Below are 23,712 nucleotides of genomic sequence, written 5' to 3' on the forward strand. Positions count from 1 at the left end.
GCCCCCCCCCCCCCCCCCCGTTCTCCCCTGTCCCCTTCCCCCTGCAGCAAGGGGCGCATCTCCTCCCTGTACGGGGAGCTCTGCGCAGCCACATAATTATGCATATAAGATATAAACAGAGCTGTTTAATTATCCTTCGCCACATCAGTGACAGAGTAATTAACAAACATTGCAAGATCAATGAGGAAAAGTGTGACCTTCAGTTTCCTCTGATAGGAAAAGCCCTTGCCGTTGCCAGACACAAGGTGATTGTGCAGGGCCCGAGGAGAGGAGAGGGGCACGACAAGGGAGGCCCAGCTCTGCCCTGGGCTGAGGGGAGTGGAGAAGGCCTTGCCCCTGCCTCCTTCCCTCCAGGGGGATGCCAGAAGTTGGGATTTGACTGCCAGGCCTCTGCCCTCGGCCCCCTGCCTGGACCACCTGCTCAGCCCTGGGCACTGGAGACAGCCCTGCAGCCCTAGCTGCCCACCACGGGCTTGGCCCCCAGGCTACCGTCTCTGGGCCCTGGGACTCAGGAACGCAGGCCTCTGGGCTGCCTGAGGGACCCCTGCCTGGCCCCCTCCCTGCTCTAAGCTGCCTGCCCTTCAAAGCCTTCTGTTTCTCTGCCATATATAGCGAGAGCTCAGCTGCCTCCAGCTATTTTTAGCCCCTTTGCCTGGTCCCTGAGCCACCGAATCCAGCAGCCAGAGCCCACTCCTCCCAGGCCAGGCCCCCAACTTCATGTAGCTTGAGGCCAGGACAGTGGCTGACCTACTGGCCCTGCCCCACCCCAGGGAACAGCTGTTGGTTCCTTGAGTCACTGCCCCCCCTGGTTACCAGGTGGCTGCCTAGGACTGTCCTCTCCTCACCTAGTGGGGTCCCAGTCCCACCATGACAGCTTCCTTCCCCCTCCAGGAGCTTAGAGCCTCTCTCTGCACATCCTGCCAGGTCTCCTCTCCTGGCCAGGCCCAGCCCTGCTCCATCAGCCTGGGTCCCGCCACGTTGAGTATGCTCAAGTGTGCTGTACCCGAGTGAGAGAACTCTGGGGCCTGTGTGAGGCATCCTCTCCCGTGTGTACCCAACCCCAATTCAGGGCATAGCCACAGTAGGTGTTTAGCACGTGTTCGGCACGTGTTCAGTGAAGGAATGAGCGTGATTGTGTGCACTGGGGAGTCGCGATTCTGCTGTGGTGCAAGGCTGTGTGGAAGAGGTATGTCTGAAGCATCAGGAGGGGATCAACCTCCTCCCATCATCCTGAGACTTGTCCTGGGAAGCGGGGCATGGGCTTGGGGTGTTTGTGTATGTGTGTCTGTAGAGTTTGGGAATGAGCTAGGGACGTGAGCTTGTGAGAGTATGTGAATGAGAGGGTGTGTGGGTGTGTGTATGCGTGGTATATGGGAGAGTGTGTGCTTGCATGTGTGTGTGTCACTGTGGAGAAGTCACTCCAGGGTTCTTGGTGTGCCCTGGGGTGGAGGTGGTGGGGAGGATGGATAGGCCCCCTCAGGTTCCCTGGGCCAGCCTCTCCTGCCCACCCTGGCTCCCACTGTCCCCAGGTGACCCACCCTTGTGTGTGTGCACCAGTGTGTGGGAGATGACAGGGATCTCTCAGGTGTCATCTATGTCATGAGTCTTGGCCAGAGTGGGGGCCCTAAGAGTCTGAGTGGGCACATTGCCATGCTCAGCTCCATTGTCTGGGACCATTGGCAACCTGGGAAGGCCAAGAGGCCAGGTCCAGGGGAGTCTTGGGCTGAGCCTTCTCTGCCCAGGGATCCACCTGTGGGGGTCAGGGAAGGTGCAGCCTCCCTCAGTCCCTGGACTCCCTCCTGATTGCCTGGCCATGAGCCCACATCCTTACCTGTTCCCGGCCCCCTGATCTCACCACCAATCCCCCAAGAGGCAGGTTGGGATCTGGCCTTACTTCCAGTAAAATGACTTCCCTTTCATATTAGGCCAAGGCGAGAGAGCAGAGACATTTATGAAACTTTGTTTAATGTACTGAAAAGCCATCGGCCAGAACATTTAGGAAATTGATTTTCCTGGCATTGATGAACTCGTTTTATTTTACCCCAGTATTAATTACTTTTTTTTAAAACAAATTAATTTAAGAGTCGTAAAACCTAACAAGTGAGCCAAATGTCCATAGATCATGTCCTGCTCCGCCCCCCTCCCCACACTGGCCCCCTTCCTCTATGGGTGGGGGGGCCTCCTGTCCCTTCCTCCCCTGATCCCTCCCAGAGGTGACCCGCCCCTCCTCCCCCTGTAGGAGAGACTTCCTCGCTGCGGGACTACGCAGCCTCCACCATGACCGAGTTCCTTGGCATGTTTGGCTATGATGACCAGAACACAAGGGACGAGCTGGCCAGGAAAATCAGCTTCGAGAAGCTGCACGCAGGCTCCACCCCTGAGGCAGCCACCTCCTCCACGCTGCCCACCTCTGAGGACACCCTCAGCAAGCGGGCACGCTTCTCCAAGTACGAGGAGTACATCCGCAAGCTCAAGGCCGGAGAGCAGCTCTCCTGGCCGGCCCGCGGCACCAGGGTTGAGGAGCGGGCCGGCAAGGAGGTGGCGGGCCCCCTGCCTGGCCTGCGGCTGCCTAGCAGCACAGCACACCTGGAGACCAAGGCTACCATCCTACCCCTGCCGTCACACAGCAGCATCCAGATGCAGAACCTGGTGGCCCGGGCCTCCAAGTACGACTTTTTCATCCAAAAACTGAAGACAGGCGAGAACCTGCGGCCCCAGAATGGAAGCACCTACAAGAAGCCATCCAAGTATGACCTAGAGAATGTCAAGTACCTGCACCTCTTCAAACCTGGGGAGGGCAGCCCCGACATGGGCGGGGCCATCGCCTTCAAGACAGGCAAGGTGGGGCGTCCCTCCAAGTACGACGTCCGGGGCATCCAGAAGCCAGGCCCCACCAAGATTCCGCCTACCCCCAGCCTGGCTCCTGCACCCCTCGCCAGTGTGCCCGGTGCTCCCAGCACCCCCGGGCTGGGGCCCGAGCCACCTGCCTCCCTGTCCTTCAACACTCCTGAGTACCTGAAGTCAACCTTCTCCAAAACAGACTCCATCACCACGGGGACCGTCTCCACTGTCAAGTAAGGTGCTCCCCACCCCATTGCCACCCCGAGCCCCCCTGTGAAGTTCACACCTTACGCTCATCCACCCACATACCCAGGTTCTCACACATGCGCTTGCACTCGCACCCACAGGCACACACCCACACGTCTACTCCTGTACCTACATGACTGCTCACGTGCCCCCAGACGATGTTCATGCTCTGTTCATGGACCAGCATGCTCCACACCTTTCCATGCACCTCGCACACCCTGACACAGCCAGGGACTGAGTGCACTGCTTGTCTGCCGACATGTAGACTGGGGATTCCTGCTGCCCCCACGTGCCCATGACAGGCTTCCTCTGCCTGGTGCCACAAGGGCCAAATGCAAGCTCGTGGTTGGCTGAGAAAGCCCCACCCCGGGGTGGGGGTGCTGGGGCCTGTGCTCAGAGCCTAGGCCCTGGGGGGAGGCAGGAAGAGAAGGTAGGAGGCTGGGGGTGCATATGCCTTTTCAGCCTTAACCCAGGGACAGGGGAATGGCCTGGATGGTAAAACGATCAGTCATGTGGGGAAGAGCTGAGACCCTTCCCAAAAGCCCTTCCCGCTACAATACCAGTGCAGGAGCGCCAGCAGCAGGTGGGTCTGTGAACCTGGGAGCAGATCCAGGCAGCACCTGCTGCCATGAGGGTGAGGGGCATTTCCTGCCCAGCACACTTGCTAGGGCTGCCCTCCCTCTCCCCTGTGTTCCTCCCTGGGGGGCCTGGCACCCCTCCTCAGCCAGCAACCTCCCAACTTTCCCTGTGGGCTGAGGGGCCAGGCCCAGCTTCCAAGGCTTTCTACCCAGGTAAACTCTAGGCTGGGCCCCACCTGCTCAAGTGGCCTGTCCTTGCCAGAGGTGGGCTGCCTGGACCTCTGTCAGGCTCTACCAAGGGACTTTCTCAGTCCTACTCCGAGTGCCTCAGAACACTGCAGAGCACAGGAGAGAAGGGCAGGGCCCCAGGGCAGGGAGCTGCCCGAAGGACGTTCCTGGGGCCCAAGGCCGCCCCTGTCCGCTAATCGGCTGTGCCCTGTGTGTGTCTCACCAGGAACGGATTGCCCACAGATAAACCAGCTGTCACCGAAGATGTAAACATTTACCAGAAATACATTGCCAGGTAGGCCCCTGGGGAGGAGACTGTCATGGAGAGAAGGTGGGGGAGCCAGGAATGCCACCCAGTGTGTGACCACAAGGGCCACAGTGTCTGCTCGTCCACACCCCACTCACTTCTGTCCCTAAACTCCCCTGAGGGGCTGCCCTGGGCACCCATTTCAGAGCCCCTGCCTTTTTGGCATGGTCCAAGCCCCACAGTCCTTAGCAGCTTGTACCCCAGTAGAGCCAGGATGCAGCTAAGGGCAGGGCCCCTCTCCACAGCTGGCCTGAGTCCTGCCCTCCCATGAACCTTGGGTAGGGTGCAGGCCATGGTGGAACTATCGGGGATGAGAAGGTGTGTGGGCCATCGTCTTCTCTGACGTGGCCCCGCAGGCAAGGCCCTGACACCACCCCACGCCAGACCTGCCCCTCTGCATCCCTAAGACAGTGGGACTGCAGGTAAAGGATCTCACCTCAGGTGCTTGGTGGGGCCGCACGTGGCAAGGGCTGTGCCCCTGAATCTGAATTCCCATGGATCTTCCAAGTTCTTCCTGTCCCTCTCTGTCTCTACGCCCCTCATCCCTCTCTGTCTTTTCAGCTTTGTTCTGCTCCATCTTCTCTTTATTATCATTATTATCATTATTATTAGTACCTCAGCAGATGGCTCTTTTGGCAGCTTTGGCTTAAATATTTATTTGCAAATGGTTTTACCCTTACGGTAGTGGTTTCTCTCACTCTCCTGCAATCTCTTGTCCTCCTTGGAGGGGACAGGCAGGCTGAGCAAACCATTTCTCCACAGTTGTCATGGTGCACTCTCCCCAGAGTCACCTCCCCAGGGCTGGCCATCACTGAGGCTGTGAGAACCACATCCCAGCAGCACCGGGGCCTGGAGAAGGAGCAGGATTTTCTGGGAGGTGGGCAATAGCCAGGCAGCACAGGGCTCCTGGCTGCGGAGTTGGCTGGAGAGTGAGCTCCCTGCCTCGGGAAGCCAAACAGATGCTGTGCTTTAAAAATTCATAACTGCACTGTTTCAAGTGTCAGGAAAAGCCCAGCACAGACAGCCCTTTAACACCTCTCAGCACAAGAGCCCTTCGCTGGCCCAGCCAGGGTCCCCAGCACCTGGCCAGAGCTGGGCAGAGGGCGAGCGGGTGGGGGCTGGTCAGGCAGCAGCGAGGCCACCATGGGGGCTCCTGCCTTGCCCTCCCATCCCAAGTCTCTTCCCCTGTCTGTCTCTACTCTGACTTTTGGCCTGCTCCAGCTTCCTCCCCCCGTTGGGTGCCAGGCCTCTGTGCTTCACCTGGCACTCACTCCCGGGGCAGATGCTGGCAGGCGTGCAGCTCAGTGGGTCTGGGATTCCCAACAGGCCCTATCACTAGCCCTGGCCTTCCTAGGCTCTGCCTCTTCACCTCTGCCCTTCTACGTCCCCACATAGGGCACAGGGCCCTCTGAGCCCCAACAACGCTGCCCTGGGGCACGGGCAAAGAAGAGGCGGCTGCTCAGGCCGAGGGCCCTGAGAGAGTCCTCTCTGGGTGCCAGCCTGACCCCACACCCTCCTCTCTTCAGGTTCTCGGGCAGTCAGCACTGTGGCCACATCCACTGCGCATACCAGTACCGTGAGCACTACCACTGCCTCGACCCCGAGTGCAACTACCAGGTATGAGCAGTACAGCACTGGGCCCCGTGTCCCCCCACCCTCCAGCACAGTGTGGAGGCTCTTCTTGCAGGTGGAACAGGGGTGCTTAGTTTTACTCGGGCCACCTGAACCTAACTTGGGCAGGCAGAGAGCCCAGAAAAGTAACCAGCCTGTCCACATTCCCTGATCCCTGCTGACAAAGCAGCCAGTAGGAACTGGAGCCATTTACATCTAGTGATAATAATTCAAGCCCCCTTTCATGGAGAGTCCACTCTGCACCAGGGGTAGTGCCAGTCAGCCTGTGCACCTGACCTAATTCACTCTTCCCAGTGGCCTTACAGTGCTGGTGTTACTGCCCCATTTTAAAGATGATAAAATTGAGGTTCAGATAGATCATCGCTTATGTCCAAAGCCACCCGCTGGTGAGTGCAGAGCCAGTGAATGGGGTGGGAGTCCAGGCATTGTGCACCATCGTGCGCAGGGAGCCCAGCCTGGCATGGCTTGTGGGTGCATTGGGCAGGATGAGCTGTCACCCATCAGAGCCCCTGCCTTCAGAGCCCAGCCAAGTTCATCTTCTGCACTCGTGGGCATGGCTGTTGGGAGCCTGGGGGGAGGTCAGAGAAGGGTCTGTGGTTCTCAAACCTTTGGAATTGTTCCCTCCAAGGGCCAGTGTACTGGAAACTGGCCTTGGGCAGTCTGGTCTGCCCCAACCCCAAGCAGGGTTATTTATAGGGAGACCTGACAGCCCTGGGGCCAGCGCCTGGCTCAGGCATTCTTGGCACATGGGGGTGGGGGAGTGGGGGCAGGCTCCTGCCAAGTCGGTGCTCCCTCCCGGCAGAGGTTCACGAGCAAGCAGGATGTGATCCGGCACTACAACATGCACAAGAAGCGTGACAACTCCCTGCAGCACGGCTTCATGCGCTTCAGCCCGCTGGATGACTGCAGCGTCTACTACCACGGCTGCCACCTCAATGGGAAGAGCACGCACTACCACTGCATGCAGGTGCCCTACTCAGAGCCCAGCCAAGTTCATCTTCTGTGCTCCTGGGCATGGCTGTTGGGAGCCTGGGGGGAGGTCAGAGAAGGGCCCCTACTCAGGGCGACCTGTGGGCCGGCCTTCCTCAGGCCCAGGCTGCTCCAGGGCCTCGAAGCCGACTCCAGCTCGGGCACCCCCCCTCCAAACCCCCCAGTCCCAGAAGCAGGGCTGCCCCAGTGGGCAGGGACCCTAGTTGACCAGGAGCCTCCCCTTCTGCCCGCCCAGGAAAGTGATGGCCGGAGAGCTAAAAGTCCTGGGGGCTTAGGCCTGGGCAGTGTCTGGGGGGCCAGGGCGGGGCCTTCCCCATGGCCATACTTGGTGTGGGTGAAATTCAGTGAGCTGTTTATACAGACCGACATTTTTCAGGCTTTAACACCAAGAGCAGCATTGCAAATGATTCCTGAGGAGGTTTTTGTTTAATTCTTTGTTTTAATGCCACGCTGAGTCTGGGCTTTTTCAAGGTGTCAGGCCCAGGAGGAGCGACTTTGGGTTGCAAATAGCAGCCGCCGCGCCTCCCCCCAGTATGTGTCAGGGGTTGTTATGGCCTCTGTGAAACAACCTGGGCCTTGAGGAGAGGGGGGCCCACCCTCTGGGCTCTGAGATGGTGCAGATACTGGCACGGCCCAGCCTTCGAGAGTGTTCAGATTCCACTGGTTTTTACTCAATATGGCAACATTGCCTGCCTGGCCCAGCCAGGGTGTTGGGGGAGGGCCCCATGCCCAGGAACCGTCCACTAAGCAAATCTCTGGGCTAAAGGTGACCTCCAGACCTGCAGGGACCAGCCCCTGCCCACCACCCTGAGGGCATTCAAGGTAGCAACATAGATTGGGACTCAAAACCCAACTCCTGCAGCACACGGCTCCCTTTCCTGTGCTGGAAAGTGTTCAGGGTCTGTGATGACAGCCCTACCCTCAGCACAGGCAGGGCCAGTGCCTGGCAGGTCTCAGTTGCTCCCTGGTGGGGCAGAGGGGTTGTTAAGGGTCTTCTGCCTCGGTTCCTATGTTGACCTTCTGAAGTCCCATTTTGATATTTAGAGGTACAGAAGCTCACCAGGGCAGGGAGGTCAGTCACCCAAGGCCCCGCCACCCCAGCCAAACCCAGTGGCTCTGAGCTGGGCCCAGGAATACCTGAATCAGCTCCCTGACTGCCCTTCTGGTCCGTGCAGGTGGGCTGCAACAAGGTGTACACAAGCACGTCAGACGTGATGACCCACGAGAACTTCCACAAGAAAAACACCCAGCTCATCAACGACGGCTTCCAGCGCTTCCGAGCCACTGAGGACTGTGGCACAGCTGACTGCCAGTTCTATGGACAGAAGACCACGCACTTCCACTGCAGGTGAGCAGGGCCCAGCTGGGGAGTCTGCCTGGGCTGGAGGAGGGATGGAAGGCAGGGAATCAGGCCCATGGGACGGCTCAGGGCCCTGCTCCTCCGGGGAAGTAGGGACGGGCGTTGAGGGCTGCTCAGAAGCCCTGCCTGAGCATCCATCTGGGGGCCCACCCTCCCGGGGCCACAGTGGGAGTGGGGAAGGGCTACCCCAGGCCCCACAAGGCCCCACAACAGGCTCCTGCCTTCCCATCCAGGCGCCCCGGCTGCACGTTCACCTTCAAGAACAAGTGTGACATCGAGAAGCACAAGAGCTACCACATCAAGGATGACGCCTACGCCAAGGACGGCTTCAAGAAGTTCTACAAGTACGAGGAGTGCAAGTACGAGGGCTGCGTGTACAGCAAGGCCACCAACCACTTCCACTGCATCCGCGCCGGCTGCGGTTTCACCTTCACCTCCACCAGCCAGATGACCTCGCACAAGCGCAAGCACGAGCGCCGGCATATCCGCTCCTCCGCGGGCGTGCTGGGGCTGCCGTCCTCGCTGCTGGGCGCCAAGGACACGGAGCACGAAGAGTCCAGCAACGATGACCTCGTCGACTTCTCTGCCCTGAGCAGCAAGAACTCCAGCCTGAGCGCCTCTCCCACCAGCCAGCAGTCCTCCGCGTCCCTGGCCGCCGCTGCCGCTGCCACCGCCGCCACCACCGAGGCCGTGCCCAGCGCCACCAAGCCTCCCAACAGCAAGCTCTCAGGGCTGCTGCCCCAAGGCCTGCCCGGCTCCATCCCCCTGGCACTGGCCCTCTCCAACTCAGGCCTGCCCAGCCCCGCGCCCTACTTCCCCATCCTTGCTGGCCGTGGGAGCACCTCCCTGCCGGTGGGCGCCCCTGGCCTCCTAGGTGCCCTGTCGACTGGGGCAGCAGCTTCGGCAACCCCTGACACGCCTGCTCCGGTGGCCTCGGGAGCTGGAGATGCGGCCCCAGCAGCTGCTGCCGCTGTCCCAGTGCCCCCTGCCTCCATCATGGAGAGGATCTCTGCGAGCAAGGGCCTCATCTCACCCATGATGGCCAGACTGGCCGCAGCTGCCCTCAAGCCCTCTGCCACCTTTGACCCAGGTGAGCAGGCTGGGCCCTGTCCAGGAAGCAAGCACCTTCTGGACCACTGTAGCTCCCCGGCCTCAGGTTGCAGAGCAGAGCAGGGCGGTGTGTGGACAGGGTATCTGTCTGGTCCCTGCACCCGAGTCTTCTGCCTGCCAGCCCCCTTCTTCGCCTGCTCTCTGCCTCCATCCTGTTTATTTCCTATTTGGGGCCCCTGGTTCTGGCCTCCCCACCCCAGAGAGCACTTGGTTCTGTTTCCCCATCTGTGGAGTGGAGCAAAACTCCCTGCCTGCTAGGCATCTATGCATCCATGGGCTCTTCTCACCCTCCCACATCTCAAGTCCAGTCCCTGATGAGAGCAGTCCCATGGCCCCAGCCTCTTTAGGAGCTTCTCCAGCTGGCCTGACAAGGGACGGGGGTCCAGCCCTGTGGCGGGGTCGCCGCATCCATACCTGGACAGCCCCTCAAGGCCAGGGTTGCCCTTCCAGACTCTCCCCCTTAGTGAGTGATGCCCAGTGGAGCTTTTTGCAACAACGGGAACCTTCTGTTCTGCACTGTCCAACATGGCAGCCATAGCCACATGTGGCTGTTGAGTATTTGAAACTGGCTGGTGTGAGGGAGAGACTGGATTTTAACTGTAATTAACTTAACTTTCAATAGCCAGCTCTGGCCAGCGGCTGCCATTCTGGACAGTGCAGGGCTGAGCCTCGGTCCCATCTCTGTCTTCACTCTGGCTCCCTGTGGGGAGTGGTTCCCCTTCCTCCCTTTCTTCCTTTTTTTTCTGTAATTTATTAAGTTTTCTGTTCTTATTTTTTATGCTGTTTTCTGGGTTTTTTGTTTGTTTGTTTGTTTGTTTTGTCTTTTCTGTTTACCTAGCTCCTTTTCCTCTGCTTCCTTCCCCCCATCTGGGTAATTAGTATTTGTAATTAGTATTGAATTTTTGAGAAGCATTCTGCTCACGTCTGGGATGTGGCTCACTTCATTCATTCACTCAACAACCACTGCTACTTGCTGGGGGCAGCTTGCTGGGTGCTCACAGAGAGGCAGGCACTGAGCCAGGAGCAGGCAAAATGACAGACAAGAGCCTGGCCCAGTGGAGCTGATGGAAGAGTGGGGATGGTCTGTCCCTAGGCATGTAGCTAGGAAGCAGTAAAGTCAAGACTCAGCCCTTGACCCTCAGCAGTCAGGCTCCTGGGCTCTGCTCTGCTCCCATTTGAGATGTTTCAGAACCAGCCAAGACCGAGGGTCCCTGCAGCCCAACTCGGGGCTCTGCCCAGACCTCCCAGAGTGCTGCCAGTGCTTGGCAGCAGGGCTGGGCCATGTGTTCCTGGGGACCTTGGGCAAGTGACTTTGGGGAGCTATTGCACTGTGGACTCCTAAGGTCTGAAAACTCTGTCGTGTCCCCAGTGGGACACATATCAGGTGGGATGCTCATATCAGGAACGAGTGACCCAGCTTCCTTCCAATATGGGAGAGGTCCTGCCCTGGCCACGCCCCTCCAGCCAGGTGCCTGCAGGCTGGGGCAGGGCCCACTCCAGGGCCACACTGGGCTTGGTGGCCAGACTAAGTACTTTCTTTTCATTAGAAAAATCTCCTTCCCCCAAAAGAAAGGTCAAGTGAAGTTGGGGGGAGGGGAGTGGATTTCCCTTTATTTTTTAATAAAATGCCACTGCTGTCTGGCTGTCTGTGCAGCAGCTCTCTGTCGGCTGTAGCGCCTTGGGGCAGATTAATATTTCAGTCACTTGGGGATTGTGGAGAAAGGCTCGGTGGACACGTTCCCGTCAGCAAGTTCTTCTGACCCTCTCCGTTTGGCCTCCGCGTCCTCTTCCTGCCCAGCTCCTATCCGGACCCCGGCCACAAGTCAGCCGGCCGGGCGGGCGGGCCTCGTGTCCCTGCCCAGGACAGCTTGACGGGCGAGGTCACGCAGTTTGAACTGCCCTGATTGGCTGTCAGCTCCCATAGCCCTGACACAGCAGATGCCCTTCCTGGGCATGCTCGGTGCGTGCAGGGCCGTCGCCCGGGCAACCGCGGGCCGGGGACCTGCGGAGGGGCCGCTCCCAGTCCAGATCTGCCACTTTCCCTCAGCATTAACAGAGTCTTTAATAAAAGCCTAAGCGGCAGCCCCACAAATTGGCTGTGACAGTCGGTGGAGAAAATGCAGGGCCCCCGCCCCCGCCCCAGCCTCCCGCCCTTCTCCAGGAGGCCCTGAGCCACGACAACTTTGACATAATTTTGCAATAATTATCACTTGAAGAATTGCCACACGGGGGTAGGCGTCGCAAGCGATCACATCAGCGGGGAGGACCGCTGACCAGCAGCCAGGCCTCCCCGGGGCCCACCCGCCCGGGCCTGCCTTCAGGGGGCATGCGCTTCGTGTCGCACAAGCCCCCCATGACGCCGCTTCCCTCCCTCCGTGTAGGAAGCGGGCAGCAGGCCGCCCCCGCCAGGTTCCCCCCGGCCCAGGTGAAGCAGGAGTCCAGTGAGAGCGCTGGCGCCCCCGGCCCCCACGAGGCCTCCCACGAGCGCAGTCTGGACCTGACTGTGAAGGACCCCAGGTGAGGCGAGGCCGGGAGACCCCCGCACCGGCCGGCCTGGGCCGCAGAGAGGGGGCGCCGGGGCCAGCACCCAGAGCTAGACCCCGGAGGGGCCGGGCCAGGGCCAGGGCCAGCACCCCCCCGCCAGGCTGGTGCTCCTGCCTGGGCAGCTGCAGCAGGCAGGGTCGGGGCCCCGGGGTCAGGCGGGGAGGGCTGGGACCCTGGGCTTGTCCCACGACTAAAGCCCCTCGGTTTGTGTGTTCCAGCAATGAATCAAATGGCCACGCAGTCCCCGCAAATTCATCTCTTTTATCCTCGCTTATGAATAAGGTAAGCACCATCCATCACACGCCTCCTGTCCCCCACCCAGAGAAATTAAAGCTGTGCTGGGGGGTGGGGGGGAGGTATTTGTTTTTTAATGTTTTGCCTCTAATAAGATGAGTTTGTACCATTTAAATTTTGAGGCTATTTTTCATCGGATATAATTTCAGAGCCACTGCTTACAAATTAATTTAATGAACTGGCTGAAGAAATATATTCTAGCCTCTGACACCTTTTTCTTCCCTTCACATAGAGGGCTCCAAAGCTTTTCCAGAGCCCTCTAACTTCTTTCGCTCTTAGTTATTCGTTTTATTTATTTATTTCATATATTTTTTGTTTGTTTAAGAAGGGGTGGGGGAGGGGGGACTAAAGTGGGAGCAAAGCATCAATTTCCACTTTTCGGGTTGAGTGATGGTCTCGGACGCCTTCCGGAGAGGTCGCTCCGGAATATTTATTTTAAATAATGCAGGGTCTTTGTAAATTATACATCATCTCAAATATATTTTTCCCCTTCACATGATAAATTTGACTACAGCAAGATTAATTTGGTTACTGTGCACAAGTGACCGTGTTGAGAAGAGAGCTGGGCCGGGCCGGGCCAGGTCTTGCGGGTGGGGGTCCCGGCTGGGCCCTCGGTGGGGAAGGTGCTTCCTGCTGCCCCATGCCCTGCCCCCTTCTCTCCCTCCCCTGCCTGCTCTCTTGCTGTCCTTTTCCCTCCTGTGGCTGCTGCCCCCACACCCCCCCACTCCTTCCCGCGGAGCTTTTACACAGACGCCCCTCCCTGCCCGCAGCCTATCTTGACGTCCCCCCAGTCTGCCTCCCCGCTTCTCCTTTGTGTGCCTTCTCTTGTTCTCAAGGAATTCATAGGGGTTCCCCCATCCCTCCTCCCTCTGCACTTCTTTTGAAAACCTTCTGGCAGGAAAATAACCAGGGAGCCGCGAAGTCTGGGGAAAGATGGGCTGCAGTGCGTGCCCTGAGTTGCAGCCCGGGCTTGAGTGATGGGTCCTCGTGGCACGAGGCGTGCGTGGAGCAGCTGAGAAGCCTTGCAGCTCCCTGGGCTGCGGCCATTCAGAGAGGGCTCTTCTGTAGCTAGAGCCAAGTGGGGTCAGGCCGTGTTCTCTGCTCTCAGCACCGCAGTGCTTGGGTCGGTCACGAGAGGTCTGGGCAGCCAGAGCTGCCACTGCTCCCTCTGTCCTGAGGCTCCCCAGCCCCAAGCTTGGCGTCTGTCCTCGCAGATGTCTCAGGGCAACCCCAGCCTTGGCAGCCTGTTGAACATCAAGACGGAAGTGGAGGGGAGCCCCACCGTGGAGTCCTCGCCCTTCCTAGGCAAGGCTGTGAAGGCGCTGGTTCAGGAGAAGCTGTCAGAGCCCTGGAAGGTGTATCTTCGCAGGTGAGGGGCTTGCTGGGTGAGCAGGGGAGGGAGAGAAGGGCCAGGCTGCTGGCCACGCCCACCCATCCTGGTGGCCAGCGCCCAGCCCCACCACCCATCCTGGCCACGCCAGAGCCCCAGGCTCTCTTCTAACCAGCTGGCTCCTCTGGTTAGGTTTGGTACCAAGGACTTCTGCGATGCCCAGTGTGACTTCCTCCACAAGGCCCACTTCCACTGCGTGGTGGAGGAGTGTGGCGCGCTCTTCAGCACCCTGGACGGGGCCATTAAGCATGCAAAGTGAGTGGGGGTCCTGGGGTCCCACTTAGAGCCCCATTCATCCCAGCCTGGCTCTGGGCAGGTGGGGCTGGGGGCTGCACAGGCCTCTAGCCGCCCTCTAAGCAGGGCCTGAGTGCAGTTCCCACCAGACCACAGATGCTGAGCTGGCTTCTCAGAAGGTGCTGCTAGAAAAAGGGGGTCTTCCAGCCAAGTTCTCTTGAGCCCCTGCTCAGGCCCCACCTTGAGGCCCTGAGTAACAGCTGCTACTGCCACAGGTGTCCCCTGCAGAGCCCAGCGGGGAAGACTCAGCTCTTCCTCCAGGGCAGGGACCCTAGATGAAGGCCTTTCCAAGCCACGGTATTATGTCTTCAGATTCTCTTTGACCTAATGATAATGAAATTGATTTGTAAATCCCATTTAGTAAAAAGTAGCAAGCCTAGCCGCCTACTTGTCATTGAACTCAGAACTTGTAAACATTTAAAATAGATCTTCCCGGATCAGGCTTTTCTCACCACGGAGGCACCTCCAGCTGCTAGTCTGCAGAAGAGCCTACTTTAAATACTGAGAGTCCTCCTACCTTTAAAGCCTCGGAGCAGGTTCTGGAAGGAAGGGGCTTCGTGAGGCAGGGCCTGCTGTCACACACACACTATCTGGGTGTAGGGAAGAGCTAGGGACAAAGGAAGGTCACAAATGGGGAGATGGAGTTAGGGCCAAGCCAGGAGCCCAAGTTCAGAACCACAGAAAGCAGCAGTTTGCTCTCAAGTCCTTCCATCCTGGTGGGATCACGGGAGACCTGGTGCTGTGGACGAGGTAGGGACACTGGGCCCCCAGGCTTGTGACAGGGTCCTATGAGACACCCTCCCAAGGCGTGCCAGCCAGGGAAGGACTGACCTGCTCAGGGGCCCCCTGGACTCCCCACCTGAGATGCCTCCTTGTGCCTGTCACAGCTTCCACTTCCGGACAGAGGGAGGAGCAGCAAAAGGGAACGCAGAGGCCTCCTTCCCAGCCTCGGCTGCAGAGACCAAGCCTGCCTTGGCCCCCTCATCCCCATCAGCACCTCCTGTCACCACGGCCGCGGCTTCCTCTCTGGAGGGGCCCAATCCCAGCCCAGTCTCCGTGCCCTCCACCCCCACCCTGCTCGCCTGGAAGCAGCTGGCTTCCACCATACCCCAGATGCCTCAGATTCCAGCGTCAGTGCCTCACCTGCCCGCCTCGCCCTTGGCAACGACCTCTCTAGAGAACGCCAAGCCCCAGGTCAAACCCGGATTCCTCCAGTTCCAGGAGAAGTGAGTCCCTCGATGAGCCGGGAGTCCTGTGTCCCCTGCGTATCTCGGGAGTAGGTGCTAGCAAGGGCAGCCAGGAGGCCTGCCCCTCACCTGCAGAGTTAGCACTGGCTGTCCCCAGTGTCTCTGAGACATGGTCATTGGGCCATGTCCTTCTAGCCAAAGATGCTGTTGCTCCTACCTCACTGCCTGTTCCCAGAGCAGGCCAGCAGGGGTCGTGGAGGTGGTGGTGGTAGCGGCCGCTGTTCCAGCAGGGCCAGTGGTGGTTCTGCAGGGACCGGCTTGGATGGGCTGGGAGGGGTGGTCCTCAGAGGACATTTCCTGGCCTGACATGGAGGATTGCGACTCCCTCAGGGCCTCCTTGTTGGCCTCCTCTGTGGCTCGCACCCATGGCTGAGTCTCCTCAGGGCACACGAAGTCACAGGTGGGGGCGAGGCGGCTAGGAGCCCCTCCAGGCCCACACCCCTTTGCACCGTGGTTTGAGCTCTCAAGGGTGGCAGGGACCTTCCTCACTGGATGGTGGTGGCTCCTTGCGGCGAGAACGGTGACTTTGTATCGTAATGTGTGCGGCTTCCTGTTCTCAATAAAAGTAATAAATTGGATTATTTATACCGCCTGAGTGGCAGCTGTCCTCCCTCTCTGAGCACCTGGGGCTGCGCCCCCAGCATGGAAGGGGGCCAGTGCTCCTCTCCATTCCTCCCCCAGCTTCCCATCCTTCCTTTCTCTCCCCAAAGTGGCAGCCCTCTTAATATTCTGGACCAGGTCAGAATTCCCACTACGGGTCCTCTGTGGGGGACCACAGTGTTGCTCACCCGAGCAGAAACTAGAGCCCAGCATCCTCCTGTGCCCCTCTGCAGCCTGTGAGGCTGCTGCTGCACTGTCCCTTCCAGCCTCACAGTCAGGCCAGCCACAGGGGGTGGCCCAGCACTTTCCCTCCCCTCCCCACCAGCCCCTACCACTGGGCTGGCCTGTGAGGCTCTCTGAGCGGGTGGGGACCCTAAGCTGACCCTGGGGAGCCCTAGCAGCTGTGAACCTCAGCAGGACCTGACACCAGGCATACGTTCCCATTTGCCAAGGCCCATGGTAGCAAAGCTTCCTGGTAGGGCTGCCCACCCATCTGCAGTCTGTCAGTCAGTCATGTCCAAGGCAGTGCCACTGTCGTGCCAGCGAGGCCCTTGCTGGCATCCTGCCAGGGCTGGCAGCACCATCCCTTATTTCCACATCCAAGAAGTTACCACAGCCATCCTTATCTATAATCCTGAGGTGTGGCTGTGGAAACTACGTGTCCCAGCATGCAATGCTCTGGGCACCCCGCACATTGCCATCACTGTGCACCATGCAGAGCTGCCAAAAGGAGGCAGGAATGCATGCTGGGATCTGTAGTCTCCTCCGGCTGGATCGTCCCGTTGAGCAGGAGGGCAGCCCAGGGGCCATTCCTCTTGATTGTACCCCTGGTGACTGGGGAGTGAACCCCCACACAAGTGAAGTTAGGACACTGGCAGGGAGGGCTTGGGAATGCCAATGACCTTCTGGGCTGTGGTTTCCTTCCAGTGATCCTTGCCTCGCGACGGACTGCAAGTATGCCAACAAGTTCCACTTCCACTGTCTCTTTGGGAACTGCAAGTACGTCTGCAAAACCTCTGGCAAGGCTGAGTCCCACTGCCTGGACCACATCAACCCCAACAACAACCTGGTGAACGTGCGAGACCAGTTTGCTTACTACTCCCTGCAGTGTCTCTGTCCCAACCAGGTCAGTGTGGTGGGGGGGACGGGGGAGCAGGGAGGCGCAGAGCCCAGGACAGGCTCCCCCTGGCAGACGCTCCGTTTCTCTCACCCTTTTTAAATTGGCCTCCACCAGACTCTGGAACAGACACTGTCTGCCCCTCAGCCCCTGGAGGCCCCGGGGCAGGGGTCCAGATTGGTGCTAAATTGGTGAGATCTGTCATTTCCATCCCAACCCCAGTGGCAGCTAGGTGCTGGGCAGTCACTGCACACTTGGCATCATTCTTGCCCATCCTGGAACTAGCTATGTCTCTTCTTCCCAGAGGACTAGATTTTTTAAATAGGCACATTGGACAGATGAAGAGATAGAACTTTCCACGCCCAGACAGGAAGGGCAGATGGGATTCACCATAAAGGCCTGCCCCCAAGACTGGTAGTCTGAGCTTAGGTCTGGGCAACAGGGACGAGTGCTTGGATAGGTTAGCAATGTCTGCCTAGGTCACGGGGCAATAGGGAAGAGTGCTTGGATAGGTTAGCAATGTCTGCCTAGGTCACGGGGCAATAGGGAAGAGTGCCTGGATAGGTTAGCAATGTCTGCCTAGGTCACGGGGCAATAGGGACGAGTGCTTGGATAGGTTAGCAATGTCTGCCTAGGTCACGGGGCAATAGGGAAGAGTGCTTGGATAGGTTAGCAATGTCTGCCTAGGTCATGGGGCAATAGGGACAAATGCTAGGATAGGTTAGTGATGTCTGCCCTGGGTATGGGATTAGAAAGGGATCGCAAGGTTATGAGGTGGGATGCTTTAGTGAATGACAATGGGGACATACTGCTTTTTAACATATGAAAAGTCTTTACGTGATTGTGATTCTGATTCTGAGCATGAAGAACACATGTGCAAAGAGCCCACCAGAGCCCAGAGGCCTGGGCAGGCAGGAACTCATGGAAGTCACCCACGTGTCCTGACCCTCCTGTGCCTCCCTGCAGCACTGCGAGTTCCGCATGCGCGGGCACTACCACTGCCTCCGGACCGGCTGCTACTTCGTGACCAACATCACCACGAAGCTGCCATGGCACATAAAGAAGCACGAGAAAGCTGAGCGGCGGGCAGCCAACGGGTTCAAATACTTCACCAAGCGCGAGGAGTGCGGCAGGCTAGGTACCTAAGGCCAGGGCTGGGCGTGGGGTCTTCCAGCAGATGCCAGGCCTGTGGCTCTGGCCCCTGAGGCCCTGATGGCCTGGGCCACCTCTCCTAGTACCCATTTTCTGCCCCCTACATTAGACTCCATGTTTCGTTAAAAATGTCACAGGACAGGCATTGTCAAACTTGTCAAACAGTCAAAACCCAAACAGCCCAGGAAAAAGTGTGAGGGTAACTCAGAGCATTCCCCCTCTACCCCCAAGACAAATGCCCTGGGACGTCATCATCGGCATCCAGGGACTTGGCTTAGTTCATTTTCCTTTTCTTGTCAAGAGGGCTTGCAAGTAAGCCTTAGGAGTTCCTGAAATTCCTTGCCCTGGCATCTCTTTCCATGACTTTAAATATGAGGTTTTTGTCCAGAATGAATCATGGTTGTTCGCTCATTCATTCATTCATTTATTGAGGAACAGATACATGCTAGGCTCTGTGCTACTGCAGAGGGTGGTAGTGGCAGTCGTGACAGCAAACCAAGATTTTTTGGGTGTCCACTGTGTGCTGGCACTGGGCTTGGTACTGGGGATCTGGTGGGGGACAGTCAAGTACATCGTGGACTCACCTAGGGCATCTGTGAGCTGGGGAGATCCAGGAAGGAGGTGGCTGTGGGTCTGGGAAGAGGAGGCCACAAAAGGCCCTGAGCTTGGCCACAGATGCCTCAGAGTTAACTCTGCTGCTGAGAGCTGAGCCCCCGGCAGGGTAGCCGCCCCAGTTCTGGAACAGGGCCTCCCCACTGAACTCACTGGCCTGAGCTTGCTGGGGACACCTGTGAGGGCTCTAGGGTCAGCAGGCAGAGGGCAGAGCCCACCTTCCTGCCTTAGAACGTTGCCATATCTTCACGGGCCTGCAGATGTGGGTGGGAATTTCCCCAGGAATAGACTGGAAACTGGATGGCAGGTGGAAGCCGGGCAGGCTGGGCAGAGGCAACTGGGCTGCAGGCAAGGCCTGTTGTGACCAGGTGGTCATGGCAGCAGGGTCTGGGGGGTTGTGGGGGGAGCACTGCTTGCTGCAGACTGGCCCTTCCATAGATGAGATACTCAAAGTCAACAGGCAGAAAAGAAAGGAAACACACCATTCTCTCAAGTATTAATTCAAAAATGATCCATGGCTGGGGAGAGGGTCGGTAACCATGGCAGCAGATGTCAACACTCGGGGGCCCATGCTGTTCCTGGGCTCAGTTTACAGATGTCAGGGTATCCTGCAGTTGCCGTTATTTACTCAACTTTTGGTGTTTTTCATGGTAGCTGGGGCCAAACAAAGCTGGGCATGATGTAAGACACGTGGCCAGCCCGGGCGCCATGGCGACAGGCAGGCCTTCACCTGCCCTTCGCGATACTGTTTCAGTCCTGCCCCTGTGTTTGTTCACAGGCCGGAGCAGAGCAGAGGTGGGTGGGGCGGGGCAAAGGCCCACCAGCCTGCAGCCATCTCAACAGGGCCTGGGGCAGACGGTACCCAGGATCCCCAGCGGAGATATGGGGACAGGTGGCTTGCTGGGAGGTGGCTGACCTACCAGACAGTGTCCATTAGGGTCCCATGCCCTGGAGCTGTGGACCTCTCAGTGTGTGGGGGTAGGGGATGGGGGCCAGCCTGATGTCACACGCCTCCATGCTAGGCCGAGGGGAGGCCCGAGTTTGGACAGCCCTGTGGCCTCGGACTTCCTGGGGGTGGGTTGGGGTGCAAGCCTTCCTCCTGGGAACACCACCTCGGGAGAAAGTGCCCTTTCCCCAGACACCATTTGCCTCGTTGGCCACATGTTCCCCCTGCCCAGAACAGTGCCCAACTCACACTGGATGCCGGGAGCGTTGGCCAGCTGGGGAGGCTCACGCCAGGTGGGGCTGTCTCCACAGGCTGCAAGTACAACCAGGTGAACAGCCACTTCCACTGCATCCGGGAGGGCTGCCAGTTCTCCTTCCTCCTCAAGCACCAGATGACCTCTCATGCCCGGAAGCACATGCGGAGGATGCTGGGGAAGAACTTCGATCGCGTGCCCGCCTCCCAGGTGAGAGCCGGAGCAGGCAGGCCGCCCCTCCCCAACCCTGACTCAGGGCCCATATCTCACCTTACTCCCAGGCAGTGGGCCGTGTCGCTGGCAGCGACAGCCTGCCCCCCTGGGCAGCACAGCCCCAGCCAGCTTCCTCAGGGACCTCTGCTTCATTTCAGGGACCCCCAAGCCTGATGGACACTGAGACAGATGAGTACATGGATTACACCGGCTGCAGCCCGGGTGCTGTGTCCTCCGAGTCGTCCACCATGGACCGCAGCTGCTCCAGCACTCCCGTGGGCAACGAGAGCACCGCGGCAGGTGAGCGGCTGGCAGGTGCTTCTGGCCGGGCCGGGCCCCGCTCCCGAGGTCCAGCGCTGCTGTGTCCATCTTGGGACAGAAGGTTCAAGGTCAAGTGGCCTCAAAGGAGGACAGGCCGGTGTGTGGCAGAGCCAGCTGATGTGTGGGACATGGATCATGGAGGACACCTCCTGCCACTCTGCCCACTTCCTCAGCATTCTGCCCTTCACTCTGGCCTCCAGGAGAGGAACCTGGGCTTGTCCTCTCTGAGAGCCGCAGAGTAAAGCAGCACAGCCCGCCGGCCAGAGTGGCAGGTGGGCAGGGACCCAGCGCTCTCCCCACCCCGGCCCCTCCTCAGGCCCTTCGCCCCCGTCTCCAGCGGCCTCCAGCCGGGCTCTGCGCAGGCCCTCCCCGCCCCTGCTCCCGTCTCTCTCCTGCCCCTCCTCCCTGTCTTCTGTGTCGCACCTCTCTGCTCATCTGTCCACACACTCTCATGTCACACCTGCTTCTGCCATTGGGTTTCTCATTTTGGTTCTTTTTGTTTTTTTGTTTGTCCTTTGTTTTGTTTTTGTTTTTGTTTTTGTTTCTGCTTTTCTTCATCCTCTCCAGGCTGCCCGGCTCCTCCTCCTCCTCCTCTTCCTCCTCCTGCCGCTGCTGGTGACGAGGCTGCCCGCGTGGCTGCACCGCCCCCTCTGACTCCACCCTTCTCCCTGGCGGCGGCGACGCTGCGGCCGGCCCTCCCCCCCCTCCCATGCCTCTTCTCTCCGTCCTGTCTCTCATACTCTCTGCTCGGTGCCACTCTCGGAGCCAGCCGCGGCCTGGCCCACCCCAGCAGCAGCCCGCCCAGCTTCCCGCCCGTCACTGCCACTCCAACTCCAGTAAAAAGTGACGTCCCCCTAGTGCAGGACGCCGCAGGTAACTTGCACATGCCTTCTGACCAGTGTCTGTCGCCCCAACCAACCCTCAGAGATGTGGTCCAGACTTGACCCTCTTCTGTGGCCAGCCGCCTCAACGACAGGGGCCCCCTGCATCCTCACAGCCAAGCACTCCCGAGCCCAGAGAGCCTAGTCTGTCCCAGGGACATCTCCTTGTGGCTCCTGTTCAGCACCAGGCAGGCCAGGACGTCGCTGCCAGGGATTTGCCCCTTCTCAGCAACTGGTCTGAGCCCCAGAGATGACCGTGCCTGCCCCACCCCCAGATTCCCATGGATGCCCTGTGGAGCCTGCTGTCCTTGGCCCTGGGCAAGGCAGAGCCTGTCACTTCTTCTCTCAGGAGTTCACCTAGAGAGAAGCAAGAAATGTTCTCGGGAAGGTTTGCTGGTGCCCAAGACCTACCTGCCCAGATTCAGAGGGTCCTGATGCTAGCCTGAATCCCACACCCACACCCAAACCTGGTGCCCCACAGGGATGGAGTCTGCTGGCCCGTGTCCCTTGGGTGTGGATGTCACCCTAGCTCTGTCTCTTTCATTTATTCTTGCCTCACGTTGTGACTGAGCACAGGCATGGGGCCAGGCCCCAGGGTCTGAGGAAGTGAGCAGGGCCTGGGCCCTACCTCCTGGAATTCAACCCACTGAAAGTTCTGTTGTGGGCACAACAGACAGGGCCCTGTGGCTCCAGACCCAAAGCAGCTGCTCCTCACCCACTTGGATTTCCAGGCTTAAGACACCTGCCCTTGCCCCCTGCCTGGGTACCCCCACCCCAACACAGTCCTCAGTTTCTCTTCATCAGCTAAGGATGTGTGACTGGGCCTGTTCCCCAAATGGGCAGTGCAGACAATTGGTGGGCAGAATGGTGGCTGGCTATTCAAGGCAGGCTCAGAGAGTCCAAGCTGGGCAGGCATAGGGGAGAAGCCCAGAGGGTGCCTGCCGCCCACTCTGGGTAGGGCTGGGCCTGAGGTTTCTCTTTTGTTGTTTCGGAGTGGGAGGGGGGTGCCAGGACCATCTGCCTCTTCCCCAGAGCCTGTGCAGCCAGCAGGAGGCTGGGCGTCCCCTCACCCTGCAGCCATGGAAAGGGGATAAAGAAGCACACCAATGGCCTTGATGATGGGGCATCCAAAGTCCTGCTAAGAAGGCTGAGATCACGGTGGGCACAGATGGGTGCCCGTCCCCCAGCTGAGCCCCTGCTCAGTCCTGACCCAGGCAGGAGGCTCTGACCAGGGAGGACTGGGGCACCTTCGTGGCCTGGGCCCTCAGAGCTACCCTTTCCCAACCCACTAGGGGCAGAAAACCCCAACAAGACCTTACAGAACCTTGTACCGAGGAGAAAGTGTTCTTTGTACAGGGAATTTCAGCCCCACACGGCCCCGGGCACTTGGCATCCCCACTGCTGCGAATAGGCAGGTCCCCTGCACAGACAGGCGGGCAGCGGAGAAACTGGTTAGCTGGCGGGAAAGGAGCCGGCCTGTCCCTCATTAGAGGCAGGCGTGTGATGGCGTCCTGGCCCCTGTCCAACTTGGGTGATCATGCTCCGCCAACCCAGATTCCCCCTTCAGCTTCAATTAGCGCCAGGACATGTCCTCACTTCCCACCCAAATCGGCCAGGAAGCGGCCACCACATCCCCCCAGAGCTGGTTGCTCCGCCACCCCAGCAGTGCCTGGGCGGTTGTCCTGCAGGCGTGTGCGTGGGATGACGGGGACGCCTGGGCCTCCCCAGCTGCCCTGGGGGAGGGGAATTGTCTAAATGCTGCCCTCTGGCCACCATGCCAGGAGGGGGGCGCTGTGTGGGTGTGACCCTGGGGATGGTGCCCACTGGGCACTGACCTCCCCCCACCCTCCCCAGGGAACACCATCTCCATGCCGACAGCCTCGGGGGCCAAAAAGCGCTTCTGGATCATTGAGGACATGTCGCCTTTTGGCAAGCGGCGGAAGACGGCCTCGTCCCGCAAGATGCTGGACGAGGGCATGATGCTGGAGGGCTTCCGGCGCTTCGACCTCTACGAGGACTGCAAGGACGCGGCCTGCCAGTTCTCGCTCAAGGTCACCCACTACCACTGCACGCGCGAGAACTGCGGCTACAAGTTCTGCGGGCGCACGCACATGTACAAGCACGCGCAGCACCACGACCGCGTGGACAACCTCGTGCTGGACGACTTCAAGCGCTTCAAGGCCTCGCTCAGCTGCCACTTCGCCGACTGCCCCTTCTCGGGCACCAGCACGCACTTCCACTGCCTGCGCTGTCGCTTCCGCTGCACCGACAGCACCAAGGTCACGGCGCACCGCAAGCACCACGGCAAGCAGGACGTGATCAGCGCCGCGGGCTTCCGCCAGTTCAGCTCGAGCGCCGACTGCGCCGTGCCCGACTGCAAGTACAAGCTCAAGTGCTCGCACTTCCACTGCACCTACTCGGGCTGCCGCCACACGGTCGTGGGCATGTCGCAGATGGACTCGCACAAGCGCAAGCACGAGAAGCAGGAGCGTGGCGAGCCGCCCGCCGCCTCGCCCGGCCCGCCCGTCAGCCTGGACGGCTCGCTCACGCTGGCCG

The 23,712-nt window shown here is 59.4% G+C and overlaps 1 protein-coding gene across 1 annotated transcript in view; it reads left to right on the forward strand.

The window, feature by feature from the left end:
* The window catches only part of CASZ1 (castor zinc finger 1), a 17,134-nt gene extending 1,478 nt beyond the window's left edge, over positions 1-15,656 (forward strand). The window contains exons 2-12 of the mRNA XM_008568808.1: positions 2,240-3,074; positions 4,120-4,188; positions 5,727-5,817; positions 6,635-6,799; positions 7,998-8,170; positions 8,416-9,272; positions 11,674-11,809; positions 12,055-12,118; positions 13,345-13,499; positions 13,653-13,775; positions 14,702-15,656. Coding sequence (XP_008567030.1) covers positions 2,240-3,074; positions 4,120-4,188; positions 5,727-5,817; positions 6,635-6,799; positions 7,998-8,170; positions 8,416-9,272; positions 11,674-11,809; positions 12,055-12,118; positions 13,345-13,499; positions 13,653-13,775; positions 14,702-15,044 — 3,011 coding nt within the window. The 3' untranslated portion in view covers positions 15,045-15,656. The remainder of the gene's footprint in view (positions 1-2,239; positions 3,075-4,119; positions 4,189-5,726; positions 5,818-6,634; positions 6,800-7,997; positions 8,171-8,415; positions 9,273-11,673; positions 11,810-12,054; positions 12,119-13,344; positions 13,500-13,652; positions 13,776-14,701) is intronic.
* Positions 15,657-23,712: the final 8,056 nt, after the last annotated feature.

The sequence above is a fragment of the Galeopterus variegatus genome, unplaced genomic scaffold (genome assembly GCF_000696425.1).
Source record: "Galeopterus variegatus unplaced genomic scaffold, G_variegatus-3.0.2 Scaffold445, whole genome shotgun sequence".
Lineage (NCBI taxonomy): Eukaryota > Metazoa > Chordata > Mammalia > Dermoptera > Cynocephalidae > Galeopterus > Galeopterus variegatus.